This window comes from Halichoerus grypus, chromosome 13 (assembly GCF_964656455.1).
Source record: "Halichoerus grypus chromosome 13, mHalGry1.hap1.1, whole genome shotgun sequence".
Lineage (NCBI taxonomy): Eukaryota > Metazoa > Chordata > Mammalia > Carnivora > Phocidae > Halichoerus > Halichoerus grypus.
In genome coordinates, this window is record NC_135724.1 from 674,430 (window position 1) to 687,061 (window position 12,632).

The window sequence follows — 12,632 nt, forward strand, 5'->3', positions numbered from 1 at the left end:
ATTGTGAAATGATTGATTTGATAGTTTTCTCAGTATTTTTGTTGCTTTTTTTGGGAGTGCTGACTCACTGAGGCCCTCCCTCTGACACTTTGGAAGTCCTGCCTCTCTTCCTGTCCTTCTTGAGCTATCAAAAAGTGCCTCGGATAATGACCAGGAATTCTCTGACCAAGAAGAAAATACATGACAGTCCTCTTTGGCTTGCAAGGCCAACTCACACTTGAAAGCCAGACTTTGAAGCAGGAATCTTTGTGCATCACATCTCTAGTAGAGAAAAAGTACTCAATAATAGAGCCAAACCTTGGTAGAGTAGAGAAACTGTTTAAATCAGAGCTGGCAGATCCCTGTGGTGCTCCTGGCTGGTCACTTGTTCTGTGCGATTGTGAGCAGGCCAACTAATATGTGTCTGTAAGCCCCGATTCCTCTGTCCGTGGGGTTAACGTTGGAAGTTCTGGCCATGGGACTGTTCTAAGGTTGAAAATGTAAACTGAGAGGATATATGTAAAAAGTCACTTTGAAAATTACCAAAGGCCATACCTCCAGTCCTGTTACTGGGATTTGGGTTTTCTGTTTGTTGACAATGATGTGACATGCTAGATTGGGGAGCACTTTCTCAGCTCTGATGGTAAGATAATTACTATGATTCCAAGGCTCCATGTTCTTCTCTGCCTGGACTTGATAGACATCTGTGAGCCAATGATTCAGTGTTCCTTAGGGATCCATATGTAAGAATACACTTTTGTATCAGGAAGATCACTTGAGAGTGTCCGTGTCTAGCTGGCTCTCTGCCTGGCACCCCAGGGGCAGGAGAGCCAAGTGCCTGGCTTGAGCTACAGGGCCTGGGCTGCTCTTGCAAAACACAGTTGTCCAACAGATGTAGACAGAGCCCTCCACTGCCCTGGTCACCACTCTCCCCAAAGAGACGCCTAGCTCTGATGGTCTATCACCAACTGTGCTTCCTGAATGTGGCCATTATGCTTTTAAATGCCTTGCTTTATGGCTTCATGCTCTGATGACGCAGCACAGTGGTGTGCTACCTGCTGGCTCACAGATCTGAAGGCGTCTCTAAAGAGCGCCCATTCTCAAGTAAGAAAGTTCCACAAGCATCAGAGAAAGGAAAGGCACAGAGCCCAGGCCAGCATCGCACAACTTCCTCCGAAGTGAAGACAGAGTCATTTAAAGAACGTTTGGGGGCGGCAGCAGGTCCCGACGCGGGGCGGCCAGCGATGAAACCGGTGGTTCCAACTTGGAAATAAGAAGAAAGCCTAGTTCATTGCAAACAAGTGAGTTTGACTCATCAGACGAAGAGCCTATTGAAGATGAACAGACTCCAATTCAGATATCACGGCTACCCCTGTCACGAGTGAATTGTTCTCAGTTTCTTGGTTTATGTGCTCTTCCAGGTTGTAAATTTAAAAATGTTAGAAGAAATATCCAAAAAGATACAGAAGAACTAAAGAGCTATGGTATACAAGACATATTTGTTTTCTGCACCAGAGGGGAACTGTCAAAATACAGAGTCCCAAACCTTTGGGACCTCTACCATCAGTATGCAATCATCACATCATCCAATCCCAGACGGAGGGACTCCTCACACAGCCAGCTGCTGCGAAATAATGGAGGAGCTTGCAATCTGCCTTAAAAATAACCGAAAAACCTTAATACAGTACGTTTTTCTTTTCTCCATAAATGACATGAGAAATGCTCCAGTCAAAAAAAAAAAAAAAGAACGTTTGGGAAGGTGCTCACCTCTTTGCAGAAAAACCAGCATGCCAGTCACGAAACGCTCACACACGGACACTCCAGACTCCTCGGAGCTTGCCCGTGACAAAGGACAAAAACACCGCAAGCACGCCCCACGTGGCACACAGACAGGGTCACACGTGGGCATCGGCTCTCGGGCCCTCTGTGCTCTTGCTGTTACGAACGGTTTTCAGGACTAAATAGACCTAAGGGTGCTGGGTGTTCAAGCTCCATGAAAGTTTCAGGCTCCTCCCTTTGTTTTCCTTCAACGACACTACTTCTTTCTCTCCAATTAATAATAAAAGCGAAACAAGCTAATGCCTATGATGGGGGGCGGTGGGCAGAAGGTTAATATTAGCTAAAAGCAATACGACTGATTCCCCTCCAAGGACAAAGAAAATAATCAGGCCGTATGATTAGAAATACAGTGTAATTCAAAGCATTTCATGCTTGAAGTTAACATCCACACCAGGCAAAAATGGAGAAGAGCGCCCAGAACCTCTCAGACACTGAAGTTCCACCACCCGTGGGAGGAAGGGCCCCTCCTCCTCCTCGCCCTGCTGCCCATCGGAAGGACAGCAGAGGCCCCCCCAGGCTGCGGGGACGGGCGCTGGGAGCAGCACCAGCGTGTCTGCACCCTATCTATAGAGAGCCCTACTCAGCAGGCCTCTCGGAATCGCTGCCGCCTTTCTCTTTCCTCCACGATGGGCCAGTGTTCAGCAGCAACAGGTTTGCAGAGGGAAGCACGCGCCTCCCAAGACCGCAGACCCAGGGCTTGGTCCCTGCCTACCCCCCAGCTAACAGACACTCGTCACACCGACCAACCTCTGCTAGTTCCGGGTCACACTAAGGTTTAGGTGGATGAAGACTAAAATATCTGGAAGCTCGGTTCCGTGTGTCTGCAGAGACTGCCGTCTCCGCGAGGTGCACACACATGTGCTGGAAAAGCCCGCGGGGCCCCTCGAGGCGCCCAGTTACCTAGCAAGTGAGCGGTCAGAGGCTCTGCTCCGTGGGCAGCAGCTTCAGGCCCTTCTGCAGGGTCTCCAGAGAGCCCGCTCACAGAGCCTGCAGCCCACCACGCCGACAGCAGCCCGTCTCCGGGTGGCGTGGGGTGTGATTTCTATGCCTGGAGACTCCCCAGCGGACGTGGAAGTGCATTAAGGACTGACCCTGATGAATTATTCGCATGGCTGAATTCATCTATCCGTCACGCAGTAGCCGCCGTCCACAGTATTAACGACTCTGCATGTTTGATCACCGTGATACAGACTCTTTCCATCATCATTAGGAACGGGGAAGGCCCCAGCCTTGGGCGCCAAGCCAGGTCAGTAAAACTTTCCATGAGGAAAGATTTTGTTCTCTCCCAGAGCAGCCTGGGCTCGGGGACGAGGGGGAGCAGAGCGGGGGGCTCACGGCCTGGACTTGGGCAGACACGATCCTGGCCGCCTGGTCCACCTGCTTGTTGTTTTAATGACATGGAGACTTCTGGAAACCCGAGCGCTCCTGGCGGGGGCTGAAAGGGCTGATTGTGGCGGAGGCTGCAGGGCGGTCGGGGAGACAGCGGCAGCTGAAGCGCAGACTCACCAACGCTTGGCCAGCAAGCGCGTCACTTGCAAAGCTCGAGGGAGGTGCTCTGTTCCAGCCAACAGTTACTCCGTCTGTGTGGGTCCCCCTCACATGAAGTCTGAGACCAAGCCCATGCGCTTCAGACGTGTTTAGAGTACCTTTCCAGCAAATGCCATACACAAGACCGTGCCCCGTGACGCGTAAGCAACCGTGCGTGCACCTGTGACCTGCCCACATGCGCACGTCCGTGAATGAAAGGACAGCCTATCACCGCAAGAGCTGCGCTGTCACGTAGTTCGGTTCTGTACACAGCCGCTCACAGAAATCGCACCACAGGAATCGCTCACTGGAGCTTTTACGGCCTTGTTTGAAAATCTACATTTAAAATAACATGAGGCCCATAAAACGACTCTTTTAAAAACGTATGCTTGTGGTTCTGCCACGATTGAGAAGTCTAAATGAGAGTTTAAGTCTTGTGAGTGTTGTTGGACCAAAGAATAAATTGTAACTGGTTTATTTATGGGCCAAATACTTTTGAAACAAAACTGGAGAATAGACACAACTGAAAAAGAGAGAAATCCTAAAAAAAAGCGGGGGTTCATTTTCAGGCAAGTTGTCTTATGCTTATGTTCTTCCTTAAGAGAAAGAAAAGCCTGGAAAGTGGACCCTTCCGTGTTGGTGGGGGTCCCTCGGCAGAGCCGGCGGCACCCCAGGGGCCGCTCCTGCGTGAACCAGGCTGGTCACAACCGCTCACGTACCCCAAGTGCCCCGGCTCTCTGCCATGGCACAGAACACCCTATCCTCGCCTTTTTCATTCTGTGTTCCTGGAAAACAAAAAACCCAAATAATACTCCAGTGTGGAACCCAAACCGCCACCAGGACTTCTGAACGGTGGTTTGGATGGAGCCGGCGAGCAAACGCCCGACAGAAATGCGTAAAGGTCAGAGTGTCACACTCTGGCTGTGGCTTCCGTCCCGCACATGGACGGACTCCAGAAACGTCGCTGCGTTGGAGGGCAAGGCCAGGTGGAGCGCCTGCCACCTAACTGTTCACCACGGGGGCTGGCCCTTGCCGACCGGGCCCTGAGTCTCTCCCTGTGGCTGCTGGAGAGCCGTGTGTGAATCCCGCGTGCAGCCCCAGCCCCTGGGAACCCGCAGAGCCCGCGTGCCTCTGGGAGAAGGCCTCACCACCAGCAGGCCGTCACGGGGCCCAAGGTCCTGCTGTCCCATCGCTGGTCTTCCCAGGAAGTGGGCCCCTGCCCCCGACCCGAAGCCGCCCCGGCCTCCCGCCTCTGCTCGCCAAGCGGCGTGCGGAAAGCTTTCACGTCGAGGCCACTTCAAATCCACGGCGTCTCATTTTCTAACTTAGTTTTTTGCTACTGTTTCCATTTCTGCAAATTCAGACCTGAGCCACAGAGGGAAGACCCGGGCCCTGTGCCACCTGCCGTCACCGCAGCCTGCCGCCGAATCCGCGACACCGCCTCACACACCAGAAACGTCCCTCGGAGCAGCTCACTGACCACGTGTCAGCAGGGCGGGCGAGGAGGATGAAAGAGGCTGAGACGTCCAACAGCAGAAGGAGCTACGACTCCAGCAGGGGCCGCGCGCCCGCTCCAGAGAGGCTCCTGTAGGCTGAGCCGGCGGGGGGCGGGGGGCGGGGGCTCAGACACCCAACGCTGCCCCTGGCACAGGCCCTCCGCCCCGCCCCAGGTCCGCCCTGGTGGAGGCGGCCCCCTCCCCCACCCAGGCGGTTTGCAGGTATTCTCCGGAAACTTCCTCTGCCCCAGAACGAGCATGGGCTTTGACGCTGCCCTGGTTTGGCAAGTTCTTCAAAAACCCCGATCATGCGGACCATTACAATGGGGGGTTGGCAAAGGATCAGGTCACTGGTGCCAAGTCAAGTCGCGCAGGCTTTCCAAGAGCATCCCAAGGTAAGGCCCACACCACCGTGACACCTGCGAATCCCTCCCATCAGCCCCGTCAAAAGGGCGCCAGTTTAACCCACCCCCAAAACTCCCTCGGAATTCGGGTGGGGAGGCTGGGAGCTCAGGGCCAGGCCTTCATCCTGCATTAAACGGTCTCCCAAGGACTAACTTGGCGCAGACCACGTCCGCATCACTGCTCTCGTCAGAGGTGTGTCCTAGGTCCCAGGGCGCCAAGGTCAGCTGATAGAGTCACCCAGCCTCTCACGAGGACACGGCGCTTTGTCTTTGCTCCCATAGCAAGAAACAGCCAGGCCCGGTCTGCGTCCTAACTGCCTGCGGACTAGGGGCTCCAGCCACTCGGACAGAGCAATGAACGCTCTGTCCACTTTCCTGACGGCGGACAGACGCCCAGCACAGACCACGTGTGTGTCCTGGCTGCAGGGAGAAGGCCCAGTGCCCCCCACTTTCCGTGGTCACCGTCCGGGCGCGGCCATGCAGCCTCTGGGTCTGGGGGCCGTCCTGCAGGGAAGCCTGAGCCAGCGGGAGGCTGGGTACTCCCCACTGGCCTCCCTCAGCCTCAGGAAAGGCCGCTTCCGGGGCTGCTGGCCATCCCCACCCACACCAGCTCTGGAGCACCCACGGGGGGGACGTGTTATGGCCACTTCCGTAAGGGGTCCACGGCTAGCAGCTCGAGGCTTCCGCTGGGACCCGCTGAGCAGCACCGGAGTGGCATGGGTGTGTGTGTGGGACGACGTATGCACGCTCACATAAACACATCATCCTTTTCCTACCGAGCCTTCTCCTGCACTTGCCTTAACCACGATCCGGCTTCTGACCAAAAAATAAAAATAACAAACAAATAACAATAAGCACCTCTCGTAAATGCTCTCATGAGCTAACACTGAAAACCTTTGTTCACACCTGGTCTGGGATTATAGGGCCTTCTTGGAAACAAGGGCCCATAATTCCAGCCCCAAATCGAGGCGGAGAGAACCTCTTTGCACGCAGGCTCCCTGGGCCTCAGAACCTATGCCCGGGGGGCCCCAGGACCACAAGCATGGCCGGGAAACACCGGCGGCCCTGTGGCGGCTGCCAGCTCAGGGGGCGCTGAGGCTCGGAGCAGGAGGTGAGGAGACACTAGTGGTCTGGAAACAAGCCCGTGCTCCCGGGGAGACCGAGGCGGAACGTCGGGGGGCACGGAGGAGGGCAGAGCTGTTGGAAAGTGAGCTCACGACGTGGGTGGAGGCGTGGGACCCTCCAGTCAGGGTGCAGCATACAGTGAACGCGGGTGTTCACCACCTCGGCGGCAGGAGCACCAGGGCGGGTGTCGGCAGGTGCCCGGGAGGGAGTCAGAGCCGAGAGCCAGCGCAGAGGCGGTGGCTCCTTGCAGAGAGCAGCCCCGGAGCCCTGCTCCTCGAGCCAGCATGGGATGCTACACCGCGAGGCTGACGGCTGCACCCCTGCAGGCGAGAGGCCACGCTGCGGGCTGTGCGGCCAGTGGCCCCACTGGACCGAAGGGGCCCACTGAGGTTGCCCTCCTGACCAAACCCAGTGCCTGCACAGGTGAGCCCTGGTCCGGAGGGGCCCAGAGACTCGCGGGGGCCCCGGAACCTTCTCGAGGGCAGATCCAGCAGCTGTGGACTCACCCGGGGCGGGACACCCCATCACACGCACCGCGTGCGCCTCTCCCACCCTCACAAAGCTGCCTCTTACCACAACACACTCGGGGCAGCAAGACAGACCAGAAGGCCTGCCGGGCCGGTCACCCGGGCTCGCCTGAAAGCACTGCAGGCTTGGCCGGGACCACGAGAGGAGCGGTGCACATGCTCCTCGGGCCCGCCCAGCCGCTCGCGGGGCCGCCCCACAACTCCCGGGGACAAAGCTGAGCTCGCGGAGGGGCCGGGCAGGGAGCACGGCCGCTGTGGGCCTGACCTCAGGGGATGGAATCCAAAACAGAAGCTGAAGCTGCTGAGGTCAGCTGTGGACCCCGAGTGTGGTCCAGGAAGCTGCTGAGTTCTGGGGTGTCCCTGAAGGCCTGTCGGGGGTGGGAGGGAACCCACAACACAGGTTCCAAGGACGTCTCCAGGCTCAAGGGTTGACCATCTATGGAACAAAAATATCTGAGAGCTTGCAGCCCCCAGTTAGGGACAGAGAAGCCCGGGACTGGCCCCGTTTTCACCCCCACGGACGGGAGTGTGAGAAACCCTGAGCACGGGAGCCCTTGTCCAGCCTGGGTCACTGAGCCGAGGGCGATCGCTAGCGGCCAGACGCTGCGGCTGGGAAGGCTTCCATGTCTCCTGGCCACCCTGACCCACAGCTTGCGGGGACGGGCCCGTACGTGCTGCCCCCTTCTGAAAGAGCCGCTTCAGGAGCGAACACTCTTCTGAAAACACTCCTCACAACACCAGGGCCCCAGGGAAGCCCGCAGAACTCAAACAGCAGAAATGCGACATTTATGGAGACAGCTGTAATGGGAGAAACGAGCCTTCAACGCTAAAGGAGGCTGCAAGGCCCCGACCCCAGAGGGTGTTTCAGGGAGGCTGGGGGCCGTGTGTCCAGCACTGTCCTGGGCTCTCACCCCCACCTGAGTCCAGCAGCAGGGGAGATGGGCATCCGGCCCCGGAAAAGCTCACACCGAAGAGACGGGTAGCGCCAACGACGGGGGCCCAGCACCTGTGCACACAATCCACGTGGGCCCCATGAAGGCGCGGACTGGACTGACCGTCCTGGGCAGCTCAGGGGGCCTCTGGTCACAGCGCTGATCCGCGAGTACTCAGGTGACCAACGTGCGAGAGGGCCGCCCGCCTCCACGCAGCTCAGGCGGCACCTCGTCCCACAGGCGGGCGCAACTCTGTGGGGTCAATGTGCCAAGAACAACGGGCTGTCATCCGCTGACGTTTTACGGACTCGGATGCCTACACCACGCGGCCTGCCTGCCCGTGTGTGGAGAGCGCTCCTTCCAGACCATCCTGGCCGTGCGTGTTCGGCTGCGTTTCTGCACCGAGCGTGCCCGTGCGCTCTGGGGGTGAGGTCCCACACGGTGGGATTTAAGTCCCAGTTCGGGGCCGCCCTGTGGCTTACTCTCTTTCCCCGGGGTGCCTGACGGGCGTCACAGCGCCGCACGGAGGGAAATGTTAACCACCTTCAGCTAAGCCACTATTTACAAATCACTCACTCAACCGGCGAAGCTCTTACTACGCTCGGAAACAAGCAAGCCGGACCCGGGGCCACGTGCCAGGACGGCCTCCTCTAAGAGACCCTGTTGGCTCGTGTGAGGCGACGCTCCGTGCAGCGTTGGTCCCGCGGGTCTACAGCCCCAGGCTCCGCGGGACCTCCGGCCGAGGCGACGGGGCAGAGCCACACTGCCAAGGGCTGCCGGGCACGCCCCTCCGCCAGGTGGCTAATGCGCACACCCCTCCTTGTCACGCTCGCAGACACGGCGCCAGGCTGCGTGTGCACCTAAGGCCACAGGCACTTACCGTCGTCCAGGTACAGCTGGTCCAGCTCCTGAGGCTCTCGCTTGACCGTTACGGGAATGGGGGCCAGACTATGATTACTGTCCTCATGCACCTCGGGCAGCAGCAGAGGCCGGGGGGCTGTGGACTCACTCCTCGGAGCCTTCGGCAGTCGGGGCTGCTGGCGGCCCATCTCGGATGGGTGGGTGGGGCTGCGGGACTGCAAACAGGTCGGCTCTTGGGTACCGGACGGTGGTGAGGAGGAGGGGCTGTCGGGACAGAGAGCTGGCTGGTGGCCCGGGGGACAGCTGCGGCTCAGCTGTGGACTCACCTGTGGTCGCAGCAGGGCAGGAGGCGGCTGCTGGGGGGGGCCGGGGTGCACGCCCACGGGTCTCGGCGTCTCCGGGACGGTGAGGACCCCTCCGGCCGGCCGCTGAAGTCCGAGGTGACCGTGGCCCGGGCTGGCCATGCCCTTGCTGTAGGTGGCGGAGGAGAGGTCATGGAGCTTCGGGCTGGTGCTGGGGGGCGGTGACACTATGGTGCTCCTCTGTGGACAGGGCGGGAAGCCGGCCACCAGGCAGGAGCCCGGGTCCGGCGGCATCACCAGCTGCTGGCTGTAGCACGGCTTGGGGAGGGGGCTCGGGCCCTGGCTCATTGGTCCACAGGTCAGGGCAGGCTCGTAATCATCGGTGGGCTCTGTTTTTATGGTAGGAGCTGCAAGAAGCAAAGAAGTTGAATAAACACAGGCTGCAGATGGGCGTGATGGACGGGGCGGGCTGTGGCCAGGGCACCCTCGGAAAACAAACAGCGTCCTGACTGAGTCCCCGTGTCTCCGCCTGGTTCTCCCACCCAATTAAGAGGAGGGCGTGAGTCACCGTCTCCAGGAAGCTGCAGCTGGTTCTAATACTGAGAACACTGTTTTCCTTGGAATCCCCCCCAGCACTAATGTGCTATAAAAATCCATTTGCAAACTGCAGTAGAAGCTTTGGACCCAAGGGCCCATGGATTTGTAGTAATCAAAGCAAAAATTTTAACTTGGATGTACGACCGCATTTCTCCTGCTACTGACGCCCTATCTGATAAACGTCTGCACATTCGGGATCTCGAGCACGCACCAAGATGGCGCGGAGATGTCCATAAAACCCGGGAGAAACAGGACTCGGCGATCGCGGTGGGGGGAAAACACGCCCACCTGGGCTCCCCGTGTGTCTGCTCCTCACAGAGGAGCTGCTTACGACAACAGGCCGCCCAGCCGCGCAGCCCTGGGCCTCCTCCTGTCCGCCCTCCCCGGGAAGCGGGGCTACAAGGCAGACGGCAGTAGAGGGCCCGTCCGACCCTCCACCAGCGGCCCCGCTTCGAAGGGAACGTTGGTCGGACTGCTGGCGGGCGTGCGGGGGGTTTTTCGCAGGACCCGCGGTCTCCCCGGGCGTCTCCTACCCCCGCGCATCTCGGGGCCCCGTCTGCTCGTCTGTGGATGGAAGTCTGCTCCGAGTCACTGTTCCCAGCACACGGGGACGCCACACCGGGCACTGTGCCGAAGGTCTCGTGGGTAACAGCTGTCTCGAGACCCTCCCACCCTGCTGCTTCCTGTGGCACGGACGGGTGCGTGGCGGCCTGGGGGCCTCCTACATGGGGCCCCAGGCTTCACCGTAAATAAAGCAAAGCTCGTCTACGCGGTGACCTCCACCGGGAGCCGCGAACAAGGACCAGGGGCGCTTCCTACCCAGGAGGTCTGCGCGGAGCCAGCGTTCCCTCACGTCCAGCTCAAGGGCGGCGCCCATGCTCTGTGACCAGCAGGCCCTGGGTGTCTAATTCCCCCAGAATCACCAAGTCCTAGCACCCAGCTCCTGGGGTTCTCCACAGGATCGTTCTCCTTTGCTCTGCCTTTCTGGGGGCAGGTGAGCCCCATGGGGAGCAGCAGAGCTGGTCTTCACACCAGGCCCCTCGGGTGTGGGCTGGTCTGCATCTGCCGCGTGGCCCCCACAGGGTCCGCTCATTGCCAGGAGGGGCCCGTGCACCCACACCACTCTCGTGCTCCTTTGCTGGGAAAGGGGTTTCTCTCTCTTTCCCGGGACTGGGGGGTCAGGGCTCTGGTTGAGGGCGAGTCCCAGCAGAGGGCTGTCCAGAGAGAAATCCCGTTGGCTGCAAAAGGGACCTGAGAAGAGCTCGCTGTTCCCTGGGTGGCGTTTTATCACCATGCGTCCATCATGCATGCTCTGCGTCAGCTGACTCGGGTCTCGGGGAAGAGCCGGGGCCACCGAGGACCCATGTGCGTGTCCAAAACAGCTAGTCTTGCTCCTTACGGAGGCTGCAGCGACCCCAGGCCCCAGCGGAGGGCATGCACCTGGCTCGGGCAGCAGGGCACCGGGGACTACGGAGACTCCCAGGCTGGGCCCCACCTGGGGGGCAGTGTGTCCCTGGGCTCTGACGTCCGCGTGCAGAAACGCTGTGGCCGTGTCAGGTGGCCCCCAGAAAGCCCCCGTGCTCCCAGGGACTTTCTTCCAACTTCCAATCCACCCAGCAGTGACCAACGCGGGCCCTAGAGCTGCCACAGCCCGCACGTTTCTGCTGTGAAGCCCCCACCCCAGGCCGTGGCCTCCAGCTGGGCTGCCCTCCTCGGCGAGGCTCTGCCAGGTGGCGCAGTCTGACGCGCCCCCCACCTGGGCCCCGTGCTCTGTATCCACAGACAGGTGGGGCGCAGAGCTGGACATCCCCACGTTGAGCTGAGCGCAGAGCTGGGACCTGCTCATCTTACACGGAGAGACGCAGCCGTGCGGCAGCCGGAGGTGTCCCCCGCCCCGGGGTGACCGTCCCTGCCTGTTGCCAGCACGTTGAAAATCCAGAAACAGCAGAGGGGACGAAGTCAGCCCGAGAGGCAGACGGGCCTGCCCCTTCTGACGGGGCCCCAAGGACCCTCGGCCCCCACGCATCCCCCCATTCACGAGACGCTAGGGCGAAGTGCGGGCAAATGGAATGGTGAAGGTTAACTTCTAAATTAGTTTGGTAATTTTCAGTTTGTGATTTTAGGGATATATATACGTCTGGCAGATTAAACTGAAACCCTTCTGGGATTCCGTCTTTGCTGCGCTGGATTTCCAGCCAGGCACGGGGGCCAACTCGTCTCTCTCATAAGGTGTCCCCTGAGCTCTTTAAAAACTCCTAAAAAAAAAAAAAAATGGGGCACCTGGGTGGCTCAGTCGTTAAGCGTCTGCCTTTGGCTCAGGTCATGATCCCAGGGTCCTGGGATCGAGCCCCACATCGGGCTCCCTGCTCAGCGGGAAGCCTGCTTCTCCCTCTCCCACTCCCCCTGCTTGTGTTCCCTCTCTCACTGTGTCTCTCTCTGTCAAATAAATAAAATCTTAAAAAAAAAAAAAAAAAACCTCCTACCCGTCCGCGCGCACGCACGGCCGGGAAACGCCCGCGCGGGGGATTTACCTGGCACACAGCGATGGTGCGCCGAGCGAGCGGCCAGAACCAGCGGTCCCAGGCGGCGGGTCAGAGGCCGCCCGCCCTCGCTGGGCAGGAGTGGGCAGGCGTAGGCCCCCTCGTGCACGCCCTGCGGCCTCTGTTGTTTACGACGTGTTTACAGCTGCCCAGTGGCACCGCATGAACTCCCACGTCACGGGGCTCCCTGGGACCCTTTCTGGAAAAGTCCCCACAGCACAATCTTGCAGAGCCTCTGTGTGGGCCCACACCCGCCACCGAGGGGAGGATACAGACACGCGTCCCGTTCCGACGGCCGGTGTGGGGGCACAGTGCCCAGTCGTGGCAGAGCCGACGCCGTGAGGCTGGACCCCAGCCCGCCCAGACCCCCGGGTGCCGCCGAGCTGGGCCTTCTCGGAGCAGACGTCCCCACGAGGTGGGCCGGACCTCTGCCTGCAACCCTGGGACAGGTGCCCTCGGGGAATAAACGCGGGGGCCCTTAACTGACATAGTGACCACTCTGC

The 12,632-nt window shown here is 59.5% G+C and overlaps 1 protein-coding gene across 4 annotated transcripts in view; it reads right to left on the bottom strand.

Annotated features, from left to right (window-relative positions):
- The window catches only part of NFATC1 (nuclear factor of activated T cells 1), a 106,885-nt gene that overhangs the window by 22,231 nt on the left and 72,022 nt on the right, over positions 1-12,632 (bottom strand). For 3 of the 4 annotated variants that reach the window (XM_036068822.2, XM_078060157.1, XM_036068823.2), the window contains exons 9-10: positions 9,017-9,399; positions 8,710-8,905 (exon numbers count right to left, since the gene is read on the bottom strand). In XM_036068822.2, coding sequence (XP_035924715.1) covers positions 8,710-8,905; positions 9,017-9,399 — 579 coding nt within the window. The remainder of the gene's footprint in view (positions 1-8,709; positions 8,906-9,016; positions 9,400-12,632) is intronic. The other variant, XM_036068824.2, reaches the window with a different exon arrangement.